Source organism: Lygodium microphyllum, chromosome 22, assembly GCF_053477565.2.
Source record: "Lygodium microphyllum isolate KBCC chromosome 22, Lygodium_microphyllum_v1.1.10, whole genome shotgun sequence".
Lineage (NCBI taxonomy): Eukaryota > Viridiplantae > Streptophyta > Polypodiopsida > Schizaeales > Lygodiaceae > Lygodium > Lygodium microphyllum.
The window spans coordinates 4,277,846-4,301,779 of NC_141156.1; the positions used below are offsets into that span (position 1 = coordinate 4,277,846).

General features: G+C 41.8%; 1 protein-coding gene across 1 annotated transcript; it reads right to left on the reverse strand.

The window, feature by feature from the left end:
- Positions 1-3,951: 3,951 nt before the first annotated feature.
- Positions 3,952-8,535, reverse strand: LOC148016838 (pentatricopeptide repeat-containing protein At5g27110-like). The gene has a single exon (XM_087663297.1). The coding sequence runs from the start codon at positions 8,469-8,471 to the stop codon at positions 5,316-5,318; it is 3,156 nt and encodes a 1,051-aa protein (XP_087519423.1). The 5' UTR covers positions 8,472-8,535; the 3' UTR covers positions 3,952-5,315.
- Positions 8,536-23,934: the final 15,399 nt, after the last annotated feature.

Here is a 23,934-nt window from a genome sequence, read left to right on the forward strand (position 1 = left end):
GATTGAACACATGCTACTCTAGGGCCTATAAATCAAGTCTAAGCCTACTAGATATTGAAAGTTTGAAGTCCTTAATACTCAAAAGATAGGGTAGAGAAGCTTACAAACATGGACTGCAATGTATAGCAAGGACCATGATTGATGAAGAGCTCCATATGAGCAATGGGGTGGTGCTAATAAAGAGCAAATAGAAGCAATAGCAATCATCAAGAAGAAGAGGGTTCTATTGTTGCTAATAAGAGGGTGTACAAATAGATGTGTGCCATAAGACTAACCAAGGACCAAAGAGACTAATTGCCCAAGATGGACAAACGAATAACTGGCAAAAGTGCCCAAAAAGAAACCCTAGCCTTTGAGGCACTATCATGTGACATGTCCCATAGACCTCAAAAGTGGAGATGCTCAAGATGCTACCAAATTCTACCACATTGAAATTCCACTCACTCCCTCTGTTTCCTGTCCTCTTGCAAATGCAGGGTTTGCCTTCCGATGCTTGTGGTGCATCTTTCATTTCTCAATAAAGCCACTTTGTATGCACATATGTTTATGCCAAGGAGGCCTTATTACACCTAATATGCAACTCCTCATACTCATCCTATCTCTCAAGGTACACCTCGATCCGCCACACAAGGTTCGAGCATGATATAAGGATGCCAATTGGGTCCAAACCTTTGGGGCAGGGGACATATGTCTTACATGCACGAGCATAGAATCTATATAGCTGAGAAAGAGAAATGAGTGGGCTTTAATGTGGAGCTAATCCCATAAAGTTGCCGAGAGTGCTAGGTCGCTCCAACATGGAGACCCACTATAGGTTGATGATGAGAGACTATCCCATAGATCTTTACATGACCATTGAGATGCCCGCCTAGCTGTTGTACGACTGATTCTTGAGGATGAAATGTAGGCAGAGGGGAGAGCATGCAGTTTAAAGTGTTGTTGTTTACGGGTGCAGAACTGCAAAACGCAGGTTGGGAGGGTGACTGGGACAGAAAATGCAGCCATCCAGAGACAGAATCTGATCCGTACAGGCTGGAATAAGAGCTGCACAGCGTTCAAACGCAGCTGCTGAGCACTCCAAAGTTGACAAACAGCGGACTGGAATTGCCAGTCAATCATTTGATGATGTCACCCAGCAAAATGCAGGACTATAGAAGACCTTTCTGCAGCAAACTCCAGCTCCCACCAAAGCGAATGATACCATGTGAGAGCGCGTAGCAGAAAGGAGCAACAAACATGGAGTGAAAGAGCAGGATATAGAAGGAACTGAAGGAAGAAAACTGACAGAAATCTGAATGTTACAAGGCTGCAGGCCCTACATGCAGCTTGAAGCATCAATGACGGCTCAAAACAGAGGCAAGAGGAACAATGATGAGGAGGGCTGGCGCACGAAAGACAAAATGATGAGAGGGCTGGCACAACAAGGACAGAATGACTGAGAGTGGAGGGGCAGATGCCAGGCAGCCATGAACAGGAGAAAATGCTGAAACTGGCCGACCAGTCAATAATGTCAAAAATGGCAAATGCCATGCATTAAATGCTGCCCATTTGCTTGATAAAATCCGACTTGCCCCTGGCAATAAATACATGCCCAGAATTGAAGGAAACAGATTGCCAAGTGACAAATGCAAGGAAGGATCTCCACCTAAAATGTCTGGGACAAAGGAACTGACTGGCATATATACAGTTAGAGCTCCTTATGTCCTCGTTTAACAAAGATTGAGGCTCACAAGCATGAGATGACCATGCATGATACACATAACCAAGGTTGTCACATACGATGGTGTCCAATTAGTACCATTTGATGTTAGTACAGTACTAATCAGATTTAAAATAGAGGACATACATTCGATGCTATGTCTGATGCAAAACGTATATACATGTAATTTTTGGGTCTATACTTACGTTGAGACTTAAAACAGTATGCTTCAAACATTTAAAATATTTACTTCAGACATCTAATGCTCAAGGAAATAGGAGAGAGCTTGGTAGTAGAGAGCTTGAGAACTTGAGAAGTGAAGAGAGAGCTTCACTCTTGAGGGCTGGAGGACTAACTACTGCATTGTGTTAAATAGAATGAGGGGGAGAGAGATCCATTGAGACACAGAGAGAGAGAGAGAGAGAGAGAGAGAGAGAGAGAGAGAGAGAGAGAGAGATGACGATGATGATATCCCACAAGAGCACCTCACAAAACACCAATAATAGCTATCACTTCCATTATATACATATATACATACATTGTGTGTGTGTGTGTGTGTGTGTGTGTAGAGAGAGAGAGAGAGAGAGAGAGAGAGAGAGAGAGAGGATGCCTGTCTATAGTGGGAGAGGGAGCCCTCAGCTAGCTGCCAAATGAATGGACGATTACCCAAACATCTAGTTCAATGGCCACTTTTGCCTTGGAAATGCTGATTGCCACTCGATGCCATCAAACTAGATGGCACAGGATCAAACTAATTGGAGGAGACGATATAAATCGGAGGTCGCATCCATCAAATATGGACAACCCTACACATGACTACTAACACATACGAGTCCGTAGGAATCACCACCATGTCTCATACCACAATAGTGATCTAACTAGAAACTTGTAACATCATAGTACACATAACAATGACAATTGATGCTCAGAGAAGCAGCTCACATTACCTAAATGCACTGGTGGAAATACTCCAATAGTCCAACTTTGGGTTCTAAATCCCAGGAAGGAAACTAGCCTAATCATATGCATGTAGAAAGCCTCCCTTGGGCTCCATTGCATCATGTAGATATATGGCAGGCATCAAAATTCCCTACCTCCAACCCCTCACAATCATCCCTCTTTGGCACCGTGGGGATATGTGAGGATCACCACTCCACTACTATAGGATATGGACATCCTCGCTCAGTGCCAAGACATGCACTAGAGGAGAATAAGTGTTGTTGTAGAGAAGATTAGAGAATGCCAAATCGTGCATGAGCAAACCCTTAGGCATTGGTCCAGCCTAGCCATGCTATAGGAGGTGGTAAAAGAGGGCAGCAGAGACACCATCCGGAAGGAGAAGGCTAAGCAAATCGTGAGAAAGAGGGGACTTCTTTCATGCTTCTTGTTGAGGACAAGTTCTCATAACAAGAATTCATGAAGGGCAATCAAAGTTGGGAGGGGAGTCCTTTGATGACTTTTATGGGCTGATTTACAGCAGTTCATTGTTGTACACGGGGTATTTCAAGGGAAGCACTACTGCTGTCCAGGATTCTTCCTAATATATATGCTTTTTGGTCATGCTCTCTAGCATCTGATAACAGGGAATCACTAAGAGAGTGCAAGAATTGATGGAAGAGAGTTCTTTGATGACTTTTGTGGTCTGATCTACAACAAATCACTGCTGTCATAAAAGGTATACAAGCAAGTAGAGAGAGAGAGAGAGAGAGAGAGAGCGCTCAGTTGGTTAAGTTGCACGCATGGTGATCAGATGGTCTTGAGTTCAATTCCTACATCTGCATGGCCATTTAGTTTAGGAATAAGAAAAGGGAGATTTGAACCCAGGTCAGTGGGTTGATAAAACAAGCAGCTTACTATTAGGGTAGCCACTTGATTACAGAGAGAGAGAGAGAGAGAGAGAGAGAGAGAGAGAGAGAGTGTGTGTGTGTGTGTGAGTGAGTGAGTGAGTGAGTGAGTGAGTGAGTTCATTGTATCCAGATCACGTGTAAATGTAGACATCTCAAGAGGTGCAGTAGATGGATGGAAGACCTAAGGCAGGTCCGGTGAGGTGGACGAGCATATACTACACCACCATGGTACAAATTACTTAGCCCTTGGTAGATTCTAGCTAAAAGATTGGGATCCTCCAAATATAGAAAAAGGGCATGGCTGATAATTGCATTAGTTGTCACAAGAATGCAGCTCCACTAGCCTGAATCAACATTTGAGAAATGAAAGAATGTATTATAACAAACATTAAACAATGTCATCTTTTTGCAAGACACTAAAGAATTTGACGCAATCGTTATCTTTAATCATACTTCTAGCTAACTCAACTACATAGTAGAAACATTGAGCTTACTTGCAAGACCTTCGACCTACTAGTAAGTCTGTAACACTTCCTTTTCAATGTGTGAATATGTGGATGAATATCTCCATTTCTTTATGTTCCCATAGCAGGAAAATGCAGCTGAAAGTCACTTGTAAGATTAGGCACATTGAATGGTTCAGCCCTAACTCAAGAATAACCAACTTCTCTTTATGGATCTCAAAAGCAGCTTTGCTGCATATCTTTAAAACTTGGTTCAATCCTTCTGCCAGTTCTCAGGTTTTCACGATTCAAAGCTTTATACAGAAATTCATAATGGATCTTCCCAATCAGTCTTATTTTGCACAATCATAACAGATCTTCCCAATCATAATGTATCTTCCCAATCAGCGTTATTCAAGAATGGTGACTGTACAGTGGTATGGTGAGAAAATCCATGTATATCAAATTCGTAATGGATCTTCCCAATCAGTGTTATCGCACACAATGGTGATTGTACAGTGGCATGGTGCAGGAAATCCATGTAGATCAACAATAGCTAACAGAACACAATATCAGGGAAGACATCTAGGCAAGACACCTGTAATTTCAGTCTGGTATGTTTGAACATTCCCCACCTAACCAGCCATGTAATTCTGCATTCTGACTTCTACATCCCTGAGAACCTTCCCTGCTTCTAAATTTGTTACAGCAGTTTCTCTCAGTAGACATACAGTAGGCATGCAGTACACAATATACAGCTGACAGAAAGCTTTCTGCAAAATGAGTATTTTCACTTCAACACAAAGACGGTTATTTCCTTCTACCACCTGCTTCAGCACCTTACCCATGTGCACACATGATTGCTCTCAAAGAGCTTGCTGCCACTAAAGCTCCCCTTCTCTGCAGCCTACCTTGCATAAGTTAGCATCTTTTAGCTTAAATTTCCCTGCTGTCCCTGCCTTGGATATGTTACCATCGTGTAGCCTGCCCAACTGTCTCACCTTCTGTAGCATGTGAATTGTGGCCAGCCAGTTGTACAGGAAGAGCAATAGAGAACAGACGGGTGGGAGCCAAGTGGAGAAGGTAATCCTGATACATATGTTAGCACTGAGGGCATCATAAAGCTGGCAATGATCACACATCCACCTCACAGGTTCTTCCATCCTCATCTTTCTCGTCCCAAGGACTTGAGCTTATTTGCATCCTTCATGTCAGAGTAGATGCTTGGCATAAGCTGCAGGATCCTTTTCATGGAATATAGTGTGCTATTGAAAGCCTGACTTCTTTCCAAAAACACTACAAATTCAGATTACAAAATCATGCATCTTATGGCTTCTTCCATCCCTGTCTTTCAATTCTCATAGCTTCGATCTTACTTGCGTCCTCCAGCATGCCGGCGTCTGAATAGATGTTAGCCATACAGACATAAGCTGCAGAATCGTTTTCATTCACTTGCAATGTGTATTTGAATATCTCCCTTGCAAGCTCCACATTGCCCCATTTCTGACAAGCACCCAACACAGTAAGCCATATAACAAGATCAGCACAAAATGGCATGTTCTTGATCATCACTACTGCCTTGTCCAATTGACCTGCACGACCAAGGAGATCAACCATGATAGAAAGATGATCAAGTGTTGGGCTGATGCCATAGTTCTTGCTCATGCTGTCAAAGTATAATTGGCCCTTATGCATTAGACCCGCATGACTGCATGCACTGAGCACACTAATGAATGTAGCTGCATTTGGTTTCATACCTTCCCTTAGCATCCTGTCAAACATATTGAAAACTTGATTAGTTTCTCCAAGCTGCGCATATCCTGCAACCAGTGCAGTCCATGCAACTATATCTCGGACCAAAAGCTGGTCAAAAACTTCTTGTGCTTTTTCAAGCAAGCCACATTTTGCATACATATCAACCAGGGCAGTGCCAACAATAAAATCACTTTCCAACAATCCTCTTTTTGAGACTTCAATGTGCAATTCTTGACCCTTTTTTGTGGCTCCTATGCTGCCACAGGCTTTCAAAATGCAAGAAAAGGTAAAAGCATCTGGTTCAACACCCTCAGCTTGCATCTGCTCATAACAATTAAGTGCTTTCTTACCACATCCATGCTCAGCATAGCCAGTGATGAGCACGTTCCATGAGACCACATCATGGAATGGAAGCTTGTGAAACACTTCTGCTGCTTCTGCAATCGAGCCACATTTGGCGTACATATCCATTAATGCAATTCCAACATCAATATCTCTCTGCAACCATCCTTTTTCAAGAATCCTAGCATGTAACTCTCGACCTTTCTCTAAGGTTCTCATACTACTACAAACCTTTAAAACACAAGCAAACGTTACAGCATCTGGAGAAATCCCCTCCAGCCGCATTTGATCAAAACAGTAAAGTGCTTTTTCAGCAGGGCCATGTTGGGCATATCCCGTTATCAATGCATTCCATGAGACTGGGTCTCTAGTGGGCAGCTTATCGAACACCTCTTGAGCTTTGGCAAGTGAGCCACATTTTGCATACATGTAAACCAAGGCAGTGCCAATGACAAAGTCTCTTTCCAACAAACCCTTTGTGGAAACTTCATAGTGTATTTTTTGACCATCATCAATGGCTCCCATGAAGCCACAAGCTTTCAGGCAGGAGGCAAATGTGACAGCATCAGGACAGATGCCCTCTTGTTTCATCCGTTCAAAACAGTGAAGTGCTTCTTTACCACACCCATGTTGAGTGTATCCTGTGATAAGTGCATTCCATAAGGCTGTACTTCTCACTGGAAGCTTTTCAAACACTTCATGTGCTTTTACAAGCAAGCCACATTTGGCATACATATCAACCAATGCAGTTCCAACAACCACAGGGTCTCTTTGCAAAACCCCATTTTTGGAGATCTCAGCATGTATTTCTTGGCCTTTGTCTATGGCTCCTATGCAACTACAAGCTTTCAAGCTCCAAACAAAGCAGACAGAATCTGGACAAATGCCTTCAAGTTTCATCTTTTCAAACCATTTCAGTGCTTCCTCACCAAATCCCTGATGGGCATATCCTGCAATCAATGCAGCCCATGAGACGATGTCTCTTTTTGAAAGCTTGTCAAATATTTCTTGTGCTTTTGCAAGCGAGCCACACTTGGCATACATGTCAATCAATGCATTGCAAACTACAAGATCACTTTCTAGTGATCCTGTTCTAGAAATTTCAACATGTATTTCTTTGCCCTTGTCAATAGCACCAAGACTGCCACAAGCTTTCAAGCTCCCCACAAAGGCAACAACATCTGGACAGATGCCCTCACATTGCATACGTTCATAACACTTTATTGCTTCCTTACAATAGCCATGTTGGGCATATCCTGTTAACAGTGCAGTCCATGAGACTACATCATGAATTGGTAACTTGTCAAATATGTCTTGTGCTTTCCTCAGCAAGCCACATTTGGCATACATATCAACAAGTGCAGTGCCAATGACAAGGTTCTTTTCTAATGTGCGAACCTGAGCATGAATTTCTTGGCCTTTGGATGTTGCTCCTATGCTTCCACAAGCTTTTAAGCTGCAAACAAAGGTGACAGAATTCGGAGAGATGCCCTCAAGTTGCATTTGATCAAAACAGTTCAGTGCTTTCTCAGCAAGCCCATGTTGCATATAACCTGTGATTAATGCATTCCATGAGACCACATTTCTGACTGGAAGTTTGTCAAACACCTCTTGAGCTTTCCCAATCAAGCCGCATTTGGCATACATGCTGACCAAGGTGCTGCCTATGAAGACATCGTTTGCAAATGCACCAATCTGTAGAATGTGAGTATGAATTGCACAGCCTCTCTCCAGATCCTTCAACTCAGCACATGCTTTCAATAAGGCCACAAACGCATACCGACTCGGATGAATACTGTCATCCTCCTGCATCTTCTGGTACAGAAGAAACGCTCGATGTTTCTCCTCACACTTGATGTAGCCTATGATGAGTGAACTCCAGGAAAATGGCTTTCGCCACGCCAATCGATCAAAAACCTGTTGCGCATCAGGCATGCATCCAGCATCCACTAGCATCGACACGAGGTCGTTTCCGAGTGATGGGGGCACTTCGAGGTTGTGGTTGTGCATTAAGGCAAGCAAGCGCAGAGCACCCTGGTGATTCCTCTCCTGGATGCACTTGCACAAGCTACATGCAACCGAATCCTGAGAGGGGGAAGGTAGGAGCACTGCCTCTTCCAATGAGGCAAGGCCTTCTTCCTTTAGGCTGGGCAATGTCCAGGAGAGTGCCTGTCTTTCCCTCTTCTTCTTCCTCCTCTTATTCACACTCATTTTCTCATCCTCCTGCTCCTCCTGTGGTGCTGTGTGCCTAGACGCCCTTATGGCCTCTGGCCCTTCGAGCCTTAGCGGCATGTGTGGGTCGTTCATGTTGCCTCGCCATAGTACCATTCTGTTCTGCGGGGTCTTGAATCCTGGCGCCCATGGGTGTCCATGTGGGTGCAACATGAAACACTGTTCTCGTCAGTGATGACATACTGGTCTCATCTCTCACATATTGCGCGCGCCCACATACATACATATATTGAAATATATAAGATTGAATATCTTGGCATATCGGTCTCATCTTTTACACACGCATACATATATATATATATATATATATATATATATAAAATTGAATATCTTGAGTTCTCTCTGAAGTGGGAATTGTTGTTGATCCTACCAAGGTTAACGATGTACAAGATTAGCCACCTCCTCAAACCATCAAGAAGACTTGACGATTTCTTAGACCTACATAGGATGGTATGACATCTTTATCTAGGATTATACTTTGATTTCAACTCCTCTTACACTACCCCTCTCTTGAAGTTACCTCGCTTTTTTTTTGCAAGTAAAATGTGGCTAATTATATTACTTAGAAGGCTGAATACAATGAAGTGCACATGCTCAAGAGACTGGCTGGAGCTGATGCAAATCACAAATCCATCATATGTACAAGCCTCTCGAGGCGGTCTGGGGGGGATGGGGACAAGAAACCATGGAGGGGTGTATCGCCATCTAGGGCTGTCCACCTGCATCATGAAGAACAAGTCATGGCCGTCCCAAGTGCGCAAAAAGTGAAGATGGAGTTCCTGACGAGCTCAAGACTCGCCCTACACCTGGTCCCACCGACCACGAAGGGAGTGGATAATAGAGGTCCAAAGCTCTGCCAAAGTCATATATACTAAAAGGCACTCCCCACCAAAACCACCTGACAACGTACCTTCCAAATGTGCCATCTTGTAAGACTTCCTATTATCTCCCATACCTCTGAGCGCTCTATTGTGGACTCCAATACTTAGTGGATGGGTAAAGCCTCCAAGCCGACCACTCCACAAGACCCAGCCTCGATGAGAAAAATCATGTCCTACATCCCTACCTCATATAAAAGGTGACAGCCCTGTGGCTGACTGCCTACCAGCAAAAAGCATCCCACGATATACATCCAAGGTTTAATTGGCAGAGTTCTTTCACATGAATCAAGAAAATCTTGAAGCTTATTTAGAAAGGATAGTAAATGAATAATTCATTCAAGGGGATTATGAAAGAACACATTGATTAAATCATTGACACATTTATTAGAAAACCACTGTAAATGAAGTATATGCTAAATAACTTTGGACATAATGAGCATGCTAAAAAGTTAATGACATATAAAAAGAAATGAATGAATTGAACTAGCATAAACTTTTTAAAATTTCTATTTCTTGTTTATCATTTTCTATGCTTCACTCATATAAAATATGCTTTGTTTGAACAATCTCAAGATGCCAACATGCATACACATACACACACACACACACACACACGCACACACACACATGCACATATTCATGTAGACATGCATGCCTACCCCAGGTAATTCACTTTATGTATACTATCTATATCACGTGTGTTCAAAGCCTATTTATAAATATCCTCATATATGAATTTTTTCTCAATAAAACATAATCCTTTTCTATTCAATATGTAAGTAATCCTTTACATGGGATCCTTCTATATGTTAAAAAATACGTAAAAATTGTATTTTAAAAATCTATTGTGTTGAATCCATGTGATATATACATATATTTATGATTGACCTCCCCAAGATGCCCCCACATGCACACACGTAGAGATAGAGAGTCATCAACTGTTAGCCTAAAGAAGTAGAGAATGCATTCAAATTTATAGTTTCCTTATTCTAAATGATTTCTTAGTTTTGAGAATATTACTATGTCATATATAGTATCTTATTATCTTTTTTTTTAAAGACATACTAGTAATTAAGCACAATTAAATTCAAGCATTTTTATAAACTCGAGCAAAGTTTTTATAAAAACCTTAAAGAATAATCCATTGTGGTTATGTTCTTTATTTTCATTCTATTTGAGAATTTTTTAATATGATTTATGTTTTGGTCTCTTCTTTTGAGACCTTATATTGAGTAAAATCATTACTTTCATGAAGTTTTATAAGCTTTACAAATCTTTTGATGATATGGAGATGGATCCTCAAATATGTTAGCTTTAAATGCTATGACAATATTTGATCCAAATGAATTCAAGGATAAGAAACATTTGTCCAATATAGGTAGTCAATCATGGAAATGGATCCTCAAATATGTTAGCTTTAAACGCTACGACAAGATTTGATCAAAATGAATTCAAGGATAAGAAATATGTTGGAGATAAAGGTGCCTCTACCTAGCCGCCCATGTATTACTACACTGAAAGTCACCGCCATTGCACACTGTAGGTGGCGGGCGCCCGTCACTGTCACTTTATTATTTATTCTTTTAGTGACAGTTTGAATAAAGGAAGGCCCGGTCACACATTGTGACTGTTGGAGTTCTCGTTTCTTGTCTCTCTCTCTCTTGCTCTTGCTCTCCTGCCATAGCTCTCGACTCCAAGCTTCGGTCCTTCTCTCCCTTTCAACTGGTATCAGAGCTCGGCTTCCCAACTCTTGAGCTTGGTTCGTGGCATTCTCAGCTTCCCATCGACTCCCCACTCGCATTAGGTCTCCTTCCCGGCAGCCATAACTCATTCTCTTGAGCTCCCATCACTCCCAGACTTCTCGAGCTTCTTCCCGGCCTATTGAGGCACCATCAAGGCATTGACATTGAGGTATTGCTTCATTATTTCAGATTTTTACTTCAGTTCTCAGGTCTCATAGGCTGTAAACAAGTTGTGGGCAGCCATAGCTCACACCTCTTGGAGCTTGCTTCACCTAGATCTTGCTTCCAGCTTATCAAGGCTTACTGAGGCTTGGTGTAGACTTTCTTTGGCCCTCATTTGTGTCCCCCTTTAGGCCCCATTGTTGACACGTGGGACAGCAGACCCCCCCAGCCAGCTCACGTTTTTTTTGCACCTGTTTCAAAATCTGGCCCAAAAATCACTCTTTTTGTCATATCTCGGGCATTCGGAACCCCATTCAAACAAGGTAAGAGTCTAAGTTGGGATTTTGGTATGCTCCGAATGTGATGGTGATGTCAAATTTTCCAAATTCTAATGACAGAATATTTTGCAATATATTTCAGGTGTGAGACAGCATGTATTTGTATGCCTATGCTTGTTTGGGCATGACTACATGACCGGTTTGATGCCTATTGCATCCCGATTGATTGGGGGATTTAAGCTACATGTAATGCTATGATTTTGGCCTAATTTTGGGGCTGGAAATACAGAGTTTATAACAGTAAATGCATGTTGAATACTCTTGGGCTGAAGCTATCTTTCATGCTTTGACATATGCCTATTGGTTCCGGATGTATATCTAGGGTTAAGCTATGATGTATTGATCTTCGAGGGACGACTTCGAGCTTGTCATTGGATCCAGATGCTTTTGAAAGCTTGAACTTATTTCAGCCCGCACTCATTGACATTGGTCTATGCTTGACAGTGGCCAGTGCTTTGACAATTATATGCTCCTTGGGTACATACTTACCCATTGCCTACGGTTTGATGCTCATGTCACGGTTGATTACCCTGTGCATACGTTAAGCTTGAGTGCTCATTGAAGCTCCACCTTGGATGCATTTTGGATTATCTAGAGTAATCTTGGATGTTACTTGGCTTGTTAGAGTTTGGATTGGGATGTATTTGATGTGTTACATGCTTACGGATGCTACATACGGATGCTCTACCCCCTACATGTTCGAGATGTACTCTTGATGTATTGTCTTGGACTTATGTCATTGGCACTGTGTCTTGCCTTGGCTTGAGCTCTTGAGCTTGTACATACGACTTTTGTGCCAGTAGGAGCATTCTTGAATGCTTATCAGACATTGAGCAGGCGATACTTTTATGCATTGAGCAGTTACATGCCATTGAGCAGTTACAGACACTTGAGACTTTGGGACTTCTTACCTTTTAGGATGATACATCATATTTCTTGGTTCAGTATATGCTTATAAGCTAAGTCTCAGTTTTGGATCCGTATCTTTGTGAGCTGACACCTACGTGTGTCAAGTTTTGGTACTGGCAAGAACACTTTGCCCCGTTGACTGGGGGATGTGCCTACTCATTGGTAGATGTTTGTATGACGTACTTGGATATTGGATTCATGCTTATCCATCGTCATATGCTTATGTTATGCACGCATGATGCTGGCTTTGGTCTTGGCAATATCTGATTGCCTTGGGATCCGATTTTGGCACTGTTAGCTTTCTTTTACTGAAATCTGAAATTTATTACAACAAGCATATATGTATGGAATGACATGGATTTTTCATGCTTAAACACTCTGAAATGATGTACTTTCACTTGTACTTAGTGGGCAGCAGCTTTGGTTTTGCTTTCATCGCCATTTTTCCTCGATTTTGGTGATTTTTTGGTCATTTTCTATAGTAAACAACAAGCAGTTTTGACCTGTCTACAGTCTTCCAGCCTGCATTATAGTGAGTTTGTCCACTGATCATGCTATTTTCAACATCACTAAGCTTGATGGTATGAATTACTCTTATTGAAAGAGCTAGATTTGGCAGGTGTTGGTGCAGAAATCGCAGATCAAACCTTTGAGGTTAAGCGGGCATCCGCCTGAACTATGCCAGATGAGGAATGGCTTGAGCTTGATGAGTTATGCAAGTCCACCATTGTATTGTCTCTCATAGAACAGGTTCACTACAATGTATTTGAGGAAGAACAGAGTGCATAGCAGTTATGGGATAAAATCAAGAATCTCTATGACAAGAAAAGTCCAGTGAGTCAAATGTATTGGCTGAAGCAGCTTATGGATCTGCGCATGAAGGAGAATGTGACTATGTTTGCTCACTTGAGCCAGTTCCATGCTATACTCAAGAACTTGACTTCGCAGGACATCACTTTTGCAAAGGATGTCACTCCTCTTTTCTTGCTTGGTACTCTTAATGAATCATGGGATGTATTCCGCACTCCACTATGTGCCTCTACTGCTACCTTGAAATTATCTGACGTTGAGAGTGCTCTTCTGCAAGAAGAGGTTAATCGTAAGAATTTGGATGCCTCTCGTGTATCGCATGCTATGACCGTTAGAGGCAGGAATGATGGATATGGAAAGCATGGCAGTGACAATGGCCGTGGACAGGATTCTCAAAAATCTCGGTCCAAGTCTTGTGGGAAGTCACATAGCAAATCCCGTGGCAAGAATGCAGATGTTAGTTGCCACCACTGTGGGAAAAAGGGCCTTATAGGCCACAATGCCATGAATTGCGCAATAAAAGGCGCAAAGATAAGGGAAAAGACAAAGTGCTGGATAAGTCTTCTGATCACAGCATAATGCCTGCAAAGTCCAGTGTTAAAATTGAAGAGATCAATGTTATGCAACCTGAGGATGTTGATGATGATGATTATATCCTTGCAGCTTCTTCTAGTGCTTCGCAGATGACAGAGATACACTCTATGTATGCACAGTGTTGGCTCTTGGACTCAGGTGCATCCTTTCATGTGACACCTTGTCGAGAGTGGTTTCATTCATACCGTACTGTTTCGGGTACTGTGCACTTGGGTGATGATAGCTCTCTTGATATTGTGGGCATTGGTGATGTTAGGCTGCAGTTTCCTTCTGGCAGCAATTTTGTTTTACATCATGTACCTACTTTGACATGCAGTCTCATGTCAGCTGGACAGCTTGATGACGCAGATTATCATGTATCTTTTGGAGACTCTGCATGGAAGATCACTCGTGGTAGACTTGTGATTGCTAGAGGTGCCAAGGCTGGCAGTCTCTACCCCTTGATTGTATCGACTTCTTCCCTTGATCATGTTTTGTCTGTGGGTTCTATCCCACATGTATCTCTTTGGCATGCCCGTTTGGACCATATGTCTTTGAAGGGAATGAAAATGCTTTCTAGTTTGTAGTACTTACTGCCCCTTGATTGTGAATGTTTTGATTCATGTGAGCATTGTCTTTATGGCTGGCAGACTAGGTCTACGCATAAGAAGTCTAGTAGGCCACGTATGAGTGAACCCTTGGCATTGGTACATTCGAATGTCTATGGGCCCATGCCTTGTCAGTCTATGGGTGGTGCAAAGTATTTTGTTATGTTCATAGATGATTTTTCACGGAAAGTTTGGGCTTATCCCATTAAGCTGAAATCCGATGTCTTGGCTATGATTCAGAGGTGGCTTGCATTGGTTGAGAACCAGTATGGGTATAGGCTAAAATGCCTAAGGACAAATAATGGGGGTGAGTATGCCTCACCTGCTTTTGAGCAGTTATGTGATGAGAGGGGTATTAAGCGTCAGTTGACCGCCCCCTACACCCCCCCAGAATGATTTGGCTGAGCGGATGAATAGAACCATCCAAGAGCGTGTACGCAGTATGCTTAGCCATGTAGGCCTACCACAGAGCTTTTGGGCTGAGGCAGTTAGTACAGCTGTGCATGTCATAAACAGATCACCTTCTAGTGGTTTGGACTTCCAGGTTGCAAAGAAGGTATGGACTGGAAAACCTCCCTCTTATACGCATCTCTGTGTCTTTGGATGCGAGGCATTTTGCCATGTGCCCAGGGACAAGAGAAGTAAGCTGGATCTTAAGAGTGTCAAATGCATTTTCCTTGGTTATGGGGATGCAGGCGAGATGGGTTACCGTCTTTGGGATCCGCATGCGCGGAAAGTCATCCGCAGTCATGATATAGTCTTCCATGAAGACAAGATGCATAGGCAGCCTGAGAAAGTTATTGAGATCTGCAGGGTCATATTTCAAGAAGAGCCGAGAGCACCTGCACAGCTAGTTGGACAGCCTACAGCTGCAGCAGATGCTCATGGTCAAGGTGTTGGACAGGCAGCTAGGCAGGCAGCCGAGCCTGCCGTGAGACGATCTACTAGAGACAAACATCCACCAGATAGATTTCGGTCCTCGATGCATTATGTCTTGGTTACAGATGCAAGAGAGCCTTTCACTTATGATGAGGCTATGCACAGGGGTGACAGTCACTCCTGGGAGAGGGCTAAGCAATCTGAGATAGACTCCCTGCATAAGAATGACACTTGGGATTTGGTTTCCTTGCCTACGGGCAAGAAGGCTTTGCCATGCAAGTGGGTGTACAAGCTAAAAAGTACCCCTGGACACCCCAAGCCGGCATACAAGGCTAGATTGGTAGCAAAGGGTTTTAAGTAGGAGCATGGTGTGGACTTTGATGAGGTCTTTTCTCCTGTGGTTAAGATGATCACCCTGCGCTTAGTCTTGGCTTTGGTTGCTCAGCTTGATGTGGATTTATACCAGATGGATGTCAAGACAGCTTTCTTACATGGGGACTTGCATGATGAGATTTATATGGAGCAGCCTAAGGGCTTTGTAGAACCTAGCAGGGAGCACCCAGTGTGCAAATTGAAGAAAAGTCTTTATGGCTTGAAACAGGCACCTAGGGAGTGGTATCATAAGTTTAATGCCTTTATGCAGTCCACAGGGCTACAGCTGGAGTGCTATGGATCCGTGTCTTTACAGAAGAAAGCCCGTGATGGTTCTTTATTGATTTTGGTACTCTATGTGGATGATATGTTAATAGCAGGGAAAGCTCATGATGAGCTAGATCCTCTTAAGGCTCAGCTCAAGAAAAGCTTTGAGATGAAAGATCTGGGACAGGTTGCTCACATACTTGGTATGCGCATTAGACACGACAGGCATCAGGGACTCCTCTACTTGTCATAGAGGGAGTACATTCATAAAGTCCTTGAGCGCTTTCACATGCCGGACGTAAAGCCTATTGGTTGTCCATTGCCTTCTTATGTGAAGGTATCACAGGCTAATTGTCCGTAGATAGATGAGCAAAGGGCCAAGATGGCCAAGATTCCCTATGCATCCGCAGTGGACAGTCTTATGTATGCGATGATAGCCACTCGTCCATATATTGCCTTTGCAGCTTTGGTGTTGTGGCACGCTATATGGCTACACCTGGCAAGAAGCATTGGGATGCTGTGAAAGGTATCATGAGGTACCTGAATACGGCAGATATGTGCATATGCTATGGCAGTCAGGATACAAGAGTCGTGGGGTACACTGACTTTGATTATGCAGGACATGCAAATAGTAGAAAGTCCACTTCCAGCTATGTATTCACATACCCTGGAGGTGTTGTTTCTTGGATGTCCAGGGTGCAAAAATGCACGGCCCTTTCTATTACAGAGGCCGAGTATGTTGCAGCCACTGAGGCTTGCAAGGAGGCCATTTGGTTGGGTCGTTTGGTTGCGGACCTTGGTATTGATGCTATCCCTACACTGCATTCAGATTCTATGAGTGCTATTCAGTTAGCCAAGAATCCGGTCTTCCATGTAAAGACGAAACACATTGAGGTGAGGTATCACTTCATACGTGGGATCGTTGAGGACAAGTCTGTTGATCTTGTCAAGATCTCGATTGACCATAATCCTGTAGATCTGCTCATGAAAAGCCTCTCTACAAAGCGCTTTGCCTTCCTCAGGAGGTTGATGGGCGTGGGATGAGATGACATCTTTCCTCATCCTGTTGTACATGTGTACATGTTGTACTGTCTTTTTTCTTTTTCTTTTCACTCCTCACTGGGGCAGATTCGCCTTTAAGTGGGAGGTCGTTGGGGGTAAAGGTGCCTGTGCCTAGCTGCCTGTGTATTACTACACTGACAGTCACCGCCATTGCACACTGCCAGGTGGCGGGCGCCCGTCATCACCGTCACTTTATTCTTTATTCTTTTAGTGACAGTTTGAATAAAGGAAGGCCCGATCACACATTGTGACTGTTGAAGTTCCCCTTTCTTGTATCTCTTTCTCTTGCTCTTGCTCTCCTGCCATAGCTCTCGAGTCCAAGCTTCGGTCCTTCTCTCCCTTTCAAAATATTTATCCAATATCATGGACGAGTAGAGATACTAGAAAATCCTCTCTCTCTCTCTCTCTCTCTCTCTCTCTCTCTCTCTCTCTCTCTCTCTCTCTCTCTCTCTCTCTCTCTCTCTCTCTCTCTCTCTCTCTCTCTCTCTCTTCGAGTTTCCAAATGCTGCTATGGGCAGCGCTTACAACCTCCATCCTGTTGCATCTGGGCCAACCAACTCCCACTTTAAAAAATTCCCTACACAACATGTTCCCCTTCCGTGCCCAAAAAGCTACTAAGGTATAGAAGAACTCAGAGCACATGTCCTTAAGGTCAATGAGGGCTACCCATGCACGCACCTCCTACGTATGGTGAGTGGGATCCCCTTGTGCCTCCTGGAGTAGTCTCTGTGTGGCAGCTAGGTCTCATTAGAGTGCTCTCTTCTCCTCTCAACTCTACTACCTGGCCATGTAGGGCTGCCTCCTGGTAAATCTTGCTCAACTCGACTAAGGCCTCTGCAACCTTCTCTACAATCCAGTCCCCCTTGGCCCACTTTCTAGTCCAGAGCTGCTCAATCTACCTCCTTCCTCCTGTAGATCGAGTCTGGGATCTGACAAGATCATGTGCCACCATGAGCTAAAGCGAGAGCATCTAGAGTGAGGAGAACTGAGCAGTGATCAAACAAAGTAGTATCAGCCAACTGCCCTACATGGCCTCTGCGAGAGCACCCCACTCTCCCACATAGAACCTATCCAGTCGCTCCAAAAGAGCTCCGCCCAGTCACTTGTATCCCCAAGAGAAGTCCAGCGACCTCTCCCTCTTGTGAAAAGTTGGGTCTCCCCAAGCATCACGTGCTCCTACTGCGAGAAGGAAGACCTCCCATGCCTCCTACTTCTCCCCTACCATAATCTAATAATCTCATTGTGATAATATTATCAAAGATAAACACATAAGATTAATCTAGTGGTTTAAAAAAGTTGAGAGAGAACTACTAATTCATTATTAGAGAGAGAGAGAGAGAGAGAGAGAGATGATAAATGATAGAATTGGGGGTGAAAAAGATAAAGAGAGAGAGAGAGAGAAATAGGTCGTTATTTAGAAAGGAGGAGAGGGAAATGGATGTCGTGGATCCCCAACATATGAGATATATATATGTGTGTGTGTGTGTGTTTTTTAGGGGAGTGACATGTCAAGGGTTGGTCCCTAACATATGAGAGTGAGTGAGTGAGTAAGCGAGTGAGAGAAAGAGAGAGAAATGTGTAAGTGTATCTGATTTTGCTTATGTGTGCACAATAGAAGTACTAATACATCATGATGTAATTATATACATATATACAAATAATAGAAGTACTAATACATCATGATGTAATTATAACATACATACAAATAATTGGGAGAGGGGAGATGTGAATGTATATAGAGTTGATATCACTTGTGTATGTGTAATTCAACCATTAATATTGTGATAATATTATAAAAAATAATCACACATACTTAATGTAGTGATGTAAAGCAATGAAGGAGAGAGAACTATTAATGTTTTCTTAGAGAGAGAGAGTTGGAGGTAAAAGAGAGAGAGAGAGAGGGTGTTATTGAGGGGGAGGAGGAGAGGGACATGCATGTTGTGGGTCTCCAAGATATGAGAGAGAGAGAGAGAGAGAGAGAGAGAGAGGAGAATGAATTGTGATTCCGATGAGGAGGAGGAGAGTAAGATGTGGTGGTGTAGTGGCAATGCTAGTGGTGATAATGTTATTGAAGGGGAGTGAGATGTTGGTGGTTGGTCCCCAACATATGAGGAGAGAGAGGAGAATTGATTGTGGCTCTAATGAGGAGAGGGAAAGTAAGATGTGGTGGTGGTGGTGGTGGTGGTGGTGGTGGTGGTGGTGGTGGTAGCATCAATGGAGGAGCATCATTGGTGCTTGATATATGCCCAAAAGCAAAAGAGGACCAAGTGGACTATGTGGAATAAAACTTGAGGTTGCCAAAAAAAGCTCGCTCAAAAGCTCACTGGCAAAATCATAAAATGAGGAATAAGCTAAAGAAGGAGTAGCTGAAAATTTAAGCGAATCAGTTAGGAAAGGTGTCAATTGATAAGCAAGAAAAGTAGAAGGTATATGGATAGATGGAGAAGGGGAAAAGACTCGATCTTCAATGAAAGAACAATAGGTAAAGATTGGAATTTGAGGAAAACCCTAAGGTTGGAAAAGGAGAGGTAAGATAGCTGCTGAGTTGGATTTATAAATGGAAAAATAAGCATCATAGCGATGGGCCATTTGTTGGAAGTACAATAAGCTAGGAACAAAGGGACCTAAAACAAATTGTCGATGGTAGGCATCAAAGAAGGATAAATCAAATGGATTTGCCAAGATATAAGGGCTACCTAAGATAGGAAAAATTCCTATGTAGATCCAAAAAGAGTAGCACAAACCTTCAAGGATAGAGACATGGTTTTCTTGAGAGTTTAACCTAAGAAAAGCTCACTAATCCTTGTCAAATTCAAAAAATTAACCATGAGATATTGTCGACCTTCTCAAGCTAGCAAGAGCTTAGGCGAACATGCCTATAAGCTAGAGCTCTCTACCCATCTTAAGTTTCATTATGAATTCCATATAAGCTACTCAAATCTTATGTCCTTAACCCAAATTATGTACTAAATGATGAGCATATTATAATTCCTATTCAAGGATTCCTTGAGAGGTTATTGGATATCATAGGGAAAAGTCTCTTGAATACAGCTTCATGGGAGTATCTAGCTCAATGGCAAAAATGCCTAGAAGAAGAGGTAACATGGTTCAAAGAATCTACTCTTTAGAAAGAACACCTTTACTTTCTCTCAAGATGGGGACATTTCAATTTGGCTAAGGGGAGAGAATGTAACATACCCAAATTTTCTACCTTTTTAAATCAATTTGTCTTTAAGGCTATTGCTCCAAAATTTATTATAACATAGTTTATTTTTTGTAAAGATAAACGATTGTAAATAGACCATCTAAGCATAAATTTTTCCTTGAAGTGAAATTGATATAAGTAAATCGAAATTCAAGAAACGTTTTATACATGAAAGGTCTAGAAGTCATCCAATCAAGAAAATCTTGAGATAGGAAAAGAGAACTTTTGTTTCGACCAAGGACATTATGCACATAATGACAACCAAATTTGATCTGGAATGGCACTTATTTGGGTTGCAATAACCCCCTCTAAGTCTTTTAAAGCCACTATCACATGAATATAAATTGGAGTCCTTTGGATTATTAAGGGGGAATCACACACACACACACACACACACACACACACACACACACACACACACACACACACACACACACACACAAAAAGACAAACTATGTTAATTCTAATCAAAAAAGTTTTAAGTTACACTTTACCATATACTGCCTTAATTCTTATTTAAAAAGTTTAAAGTTGCAACCTTGTATACTTGGTATTATCTTTTTACTATGTTGTTGGTTCAACTTGTAATTTTAGTGTGGAGTATACTTCTTAAAGCTAAATTCTTTAACTAAATGTGCCTTTTTTGCTTGCTCTATTTAGTGTGGAGTATACTTCTTAAAGCTAAATTCTTTAACTAAATGTGCCTTTTTTGCTTGCTCTACGTTCATTTTATTTGTGTAACGTTGTAGCACACACACAAATATAAAATTCTATAAACAATTTAAAAACCTTCAGATTCCCTTAAAGATTTCATTTTAGCTTATTTTAGGAGGGGTATGTAAATCCCCTTAGGGCGATTTTCATTAAGTTTAGAAGGGGCATGTGTATTAGGGTAAAGGGCAATGCCCAATAACCAAGAAGGTACCCCTGGTAAACTTACACATTATATAGTCATCTATAAATGAATATAACGAAGAATAAGTGTTGAGCCTAACACACCAACAATCGGGACTTTGGACGGACTTCTATTGTTTCAGAAGCTGCAACTCACTTCGGCAACAATCTCTCACCTTGTCTCTCAACACTCCACTCTAACTAACAAACCATCCTCCTCTCCAATCCAAGAAAGCAAGAACACAAGACTAGCTCGAGTTATAGTGAACTCACCTAAGTTATATTTTGTAAGACTCGAAGATGGTTCCATGACCACAATCAACACAATCCAATGCCATCACTCCTTTGTATCCACCACCAAGCACATCAACAAGTCAAAGAGCTAGTAGAGAAGACAAGAAAAGCAAGATGATAATGAAGAGCTTCACCTTCCCTCAATCCCTCACTCAACAGACCTCTCTCTCTCTCTCTCTCTCTCTCTCTCTCTCTCTCTCTCTCTCTCTCTCTCTCTCTCTCTCTCTCTCTCTCTCTCTCTCTCTCTCTCTCTCTCTCTCTCTCTCTCTCAATCACTCTGAACACAATAGAAGCAAGATGATAGAATGGAAAGATAGAATAGAAAGCTTAAGTAGTCACACTGATAGAGCTTCCACAGCATGGACGTGCCAAAAGGGTGAATACATTTGAGACCTCCCACCCTTATATAGACCAAGAATTAGGGTTAGGGTTAGGGTTGCACCCCTTTTGTGTTTTGCGTTTAGGGTTTGTGCCCCTTTTGTGTTTTGCATTTAGGGTTTCCACAACTGTGAATAGGGTTTGCACCCTCTTTTGGGCATCCTACCCACTTAATGGGATCTAGGCCGGTCAATTCTTGAAGCGTGCTTCAACCTTAGTCTAAATAGGCCAAGCCTATGCTAATCTAATCACAAATCCATGTGCGCAACCCAGCAACACTTCTAGGTGCGACAACTACAAGTGCGAGTGGTAGATACAATCTGCACCTGACTCTCACAAAGTAATATGACCATGATAATGTGGTGATGTCCATAATCCAAAATAGTAGCCGACACTTGCACTTTCTGCAGCCTTCTCAAAATATCATTAACAATAAGGGTATCATTCATTGCACCTACTAAACTCTCTTGTGTACCTCTCTCTCTCTCTCAACCCTCTTGCATTCCACACCTTCTATCTCGTATCCCACTATTGCTTCCCTCTCAACTGATATCAAAGGGGAGTTATTGAGACCTTGTGCTTGGAGCAAGGGCTCAAGAGAGTGAGGATTCAAGCTTCATTACTTATTGGTTGAAAAAACTCATTGATCTCCGCATGGACAAAGGGACTTCTATGTCCAACTATCTCAGTAAATTTAATATCATTTTCAGTAAGTTGATAACACATAAGATTACTTTTCATGATTCAATTAAGGCTATGTTTTTGTTGGTATGGTGTTTGAGAGTTGGGATATTTCCACAACCATTAGCAATTCTACACCTGTAGGCAATCTAACAAGTGCTAATGTTGAGATCAGTCTGCTCACTGAGGAGGTGAATAAAAAGAACAATAAAAACTCAAAGAACTCTAGTGCACTCCACTGTGAGGGAAAAGTCAAATACAAGGAAAATGGTCATGAGAGAAACAAGTCAAGGAGTAAGTCACGCAGTAAGAAGAACGTGGAATGCTTCTTTTGTAATAAGAAGGGGTATATAAAGAGAACTTGCTACAACTGAAAGAACAAGCAAAAGGAGAACAAGCAAAAGGGAAACAAGCACAACGAGAATGATGGCAAAAAGGAAAAGAACCAGACAAAGATAAAAGAGGTTGATACATGCAGATATGATGATAAAAAAGTATTGTATGTTTTCTCTTTTGATGATGCATTCTTGATTTCCATGGATAATGACATGTCATAGAATTGGATTATGGATTTGGGAGCATCCTTGTATGTCACTCCTCATAAAGAATGGTTTGCTACTTATAATGCTAGGAGATAACATCTTGGTAATATGCTTATGCATGTGACATTGTTGGTATAGGAGATGTGAATTTGCCACTACCACAAATGGACCTTATTTTGTCTTGCAAAATGTACAACATGTTCCAAACTTGACTAAGAGTTTGATGAGTATTGGACAACTGATGATTATGGTTACAAAGTGATCTTTGAATATCACATATGGAAATTTTGCAAATGGTTTCTTGTTATTGCCAAAGGGCATACATTTGGTACTTTGTATCCCTTGCATGTTTTTAGGAGTAGAAGACCATGTTATAGCTATAATCGAATAGCCATTAGTTTATTCATGACATCGCCATTTGAGATACATGTAAGTTACGAGAATGAAAGATTTGTGCCATTTGAATTAACTTCTGTATTTGAACTTTTTCTTATCTTGGATTTTATGAGCATTGACTTTTTGATACACAAACTAAATTGCCTCATAAGCGAGGTGATGATACTAGAAAATCAAAGTGCTTGGATTTGTTTCATAGTGATTTGTGTGGGGCCTATGCCTATGCTCTCATTTGGTGGAGCTTCATATTTTGCCACTTTCATGGATGATGCAAATAGGAAGGTTTAGGCTTATCTCCTTTGTAAGAAAAGTAATATGCTAGGTGTATTCCAAAAAATTTAGCATTTAGAAAGAATCAATCGAGCAAAACGCTTAAGCATTTAAGAATTGATAATGGCCATGAATATACTTCTCATGCCTTTACAAACCTTTATACAAGATGCAATATCAAAAGAGAGTTAACAACTCATGAAAATCCTACTCAAAAGTTTATGGTTAAATAGATGAAAAGACAGCTCAAAACTATATGGTTAAATAGTCTCACTAATTGATTTTGGGTTGAAGATGTAAAGACAGTAATGCATTTGATTAATAGGTCTTCTAGTAAGCCATTGAATGCA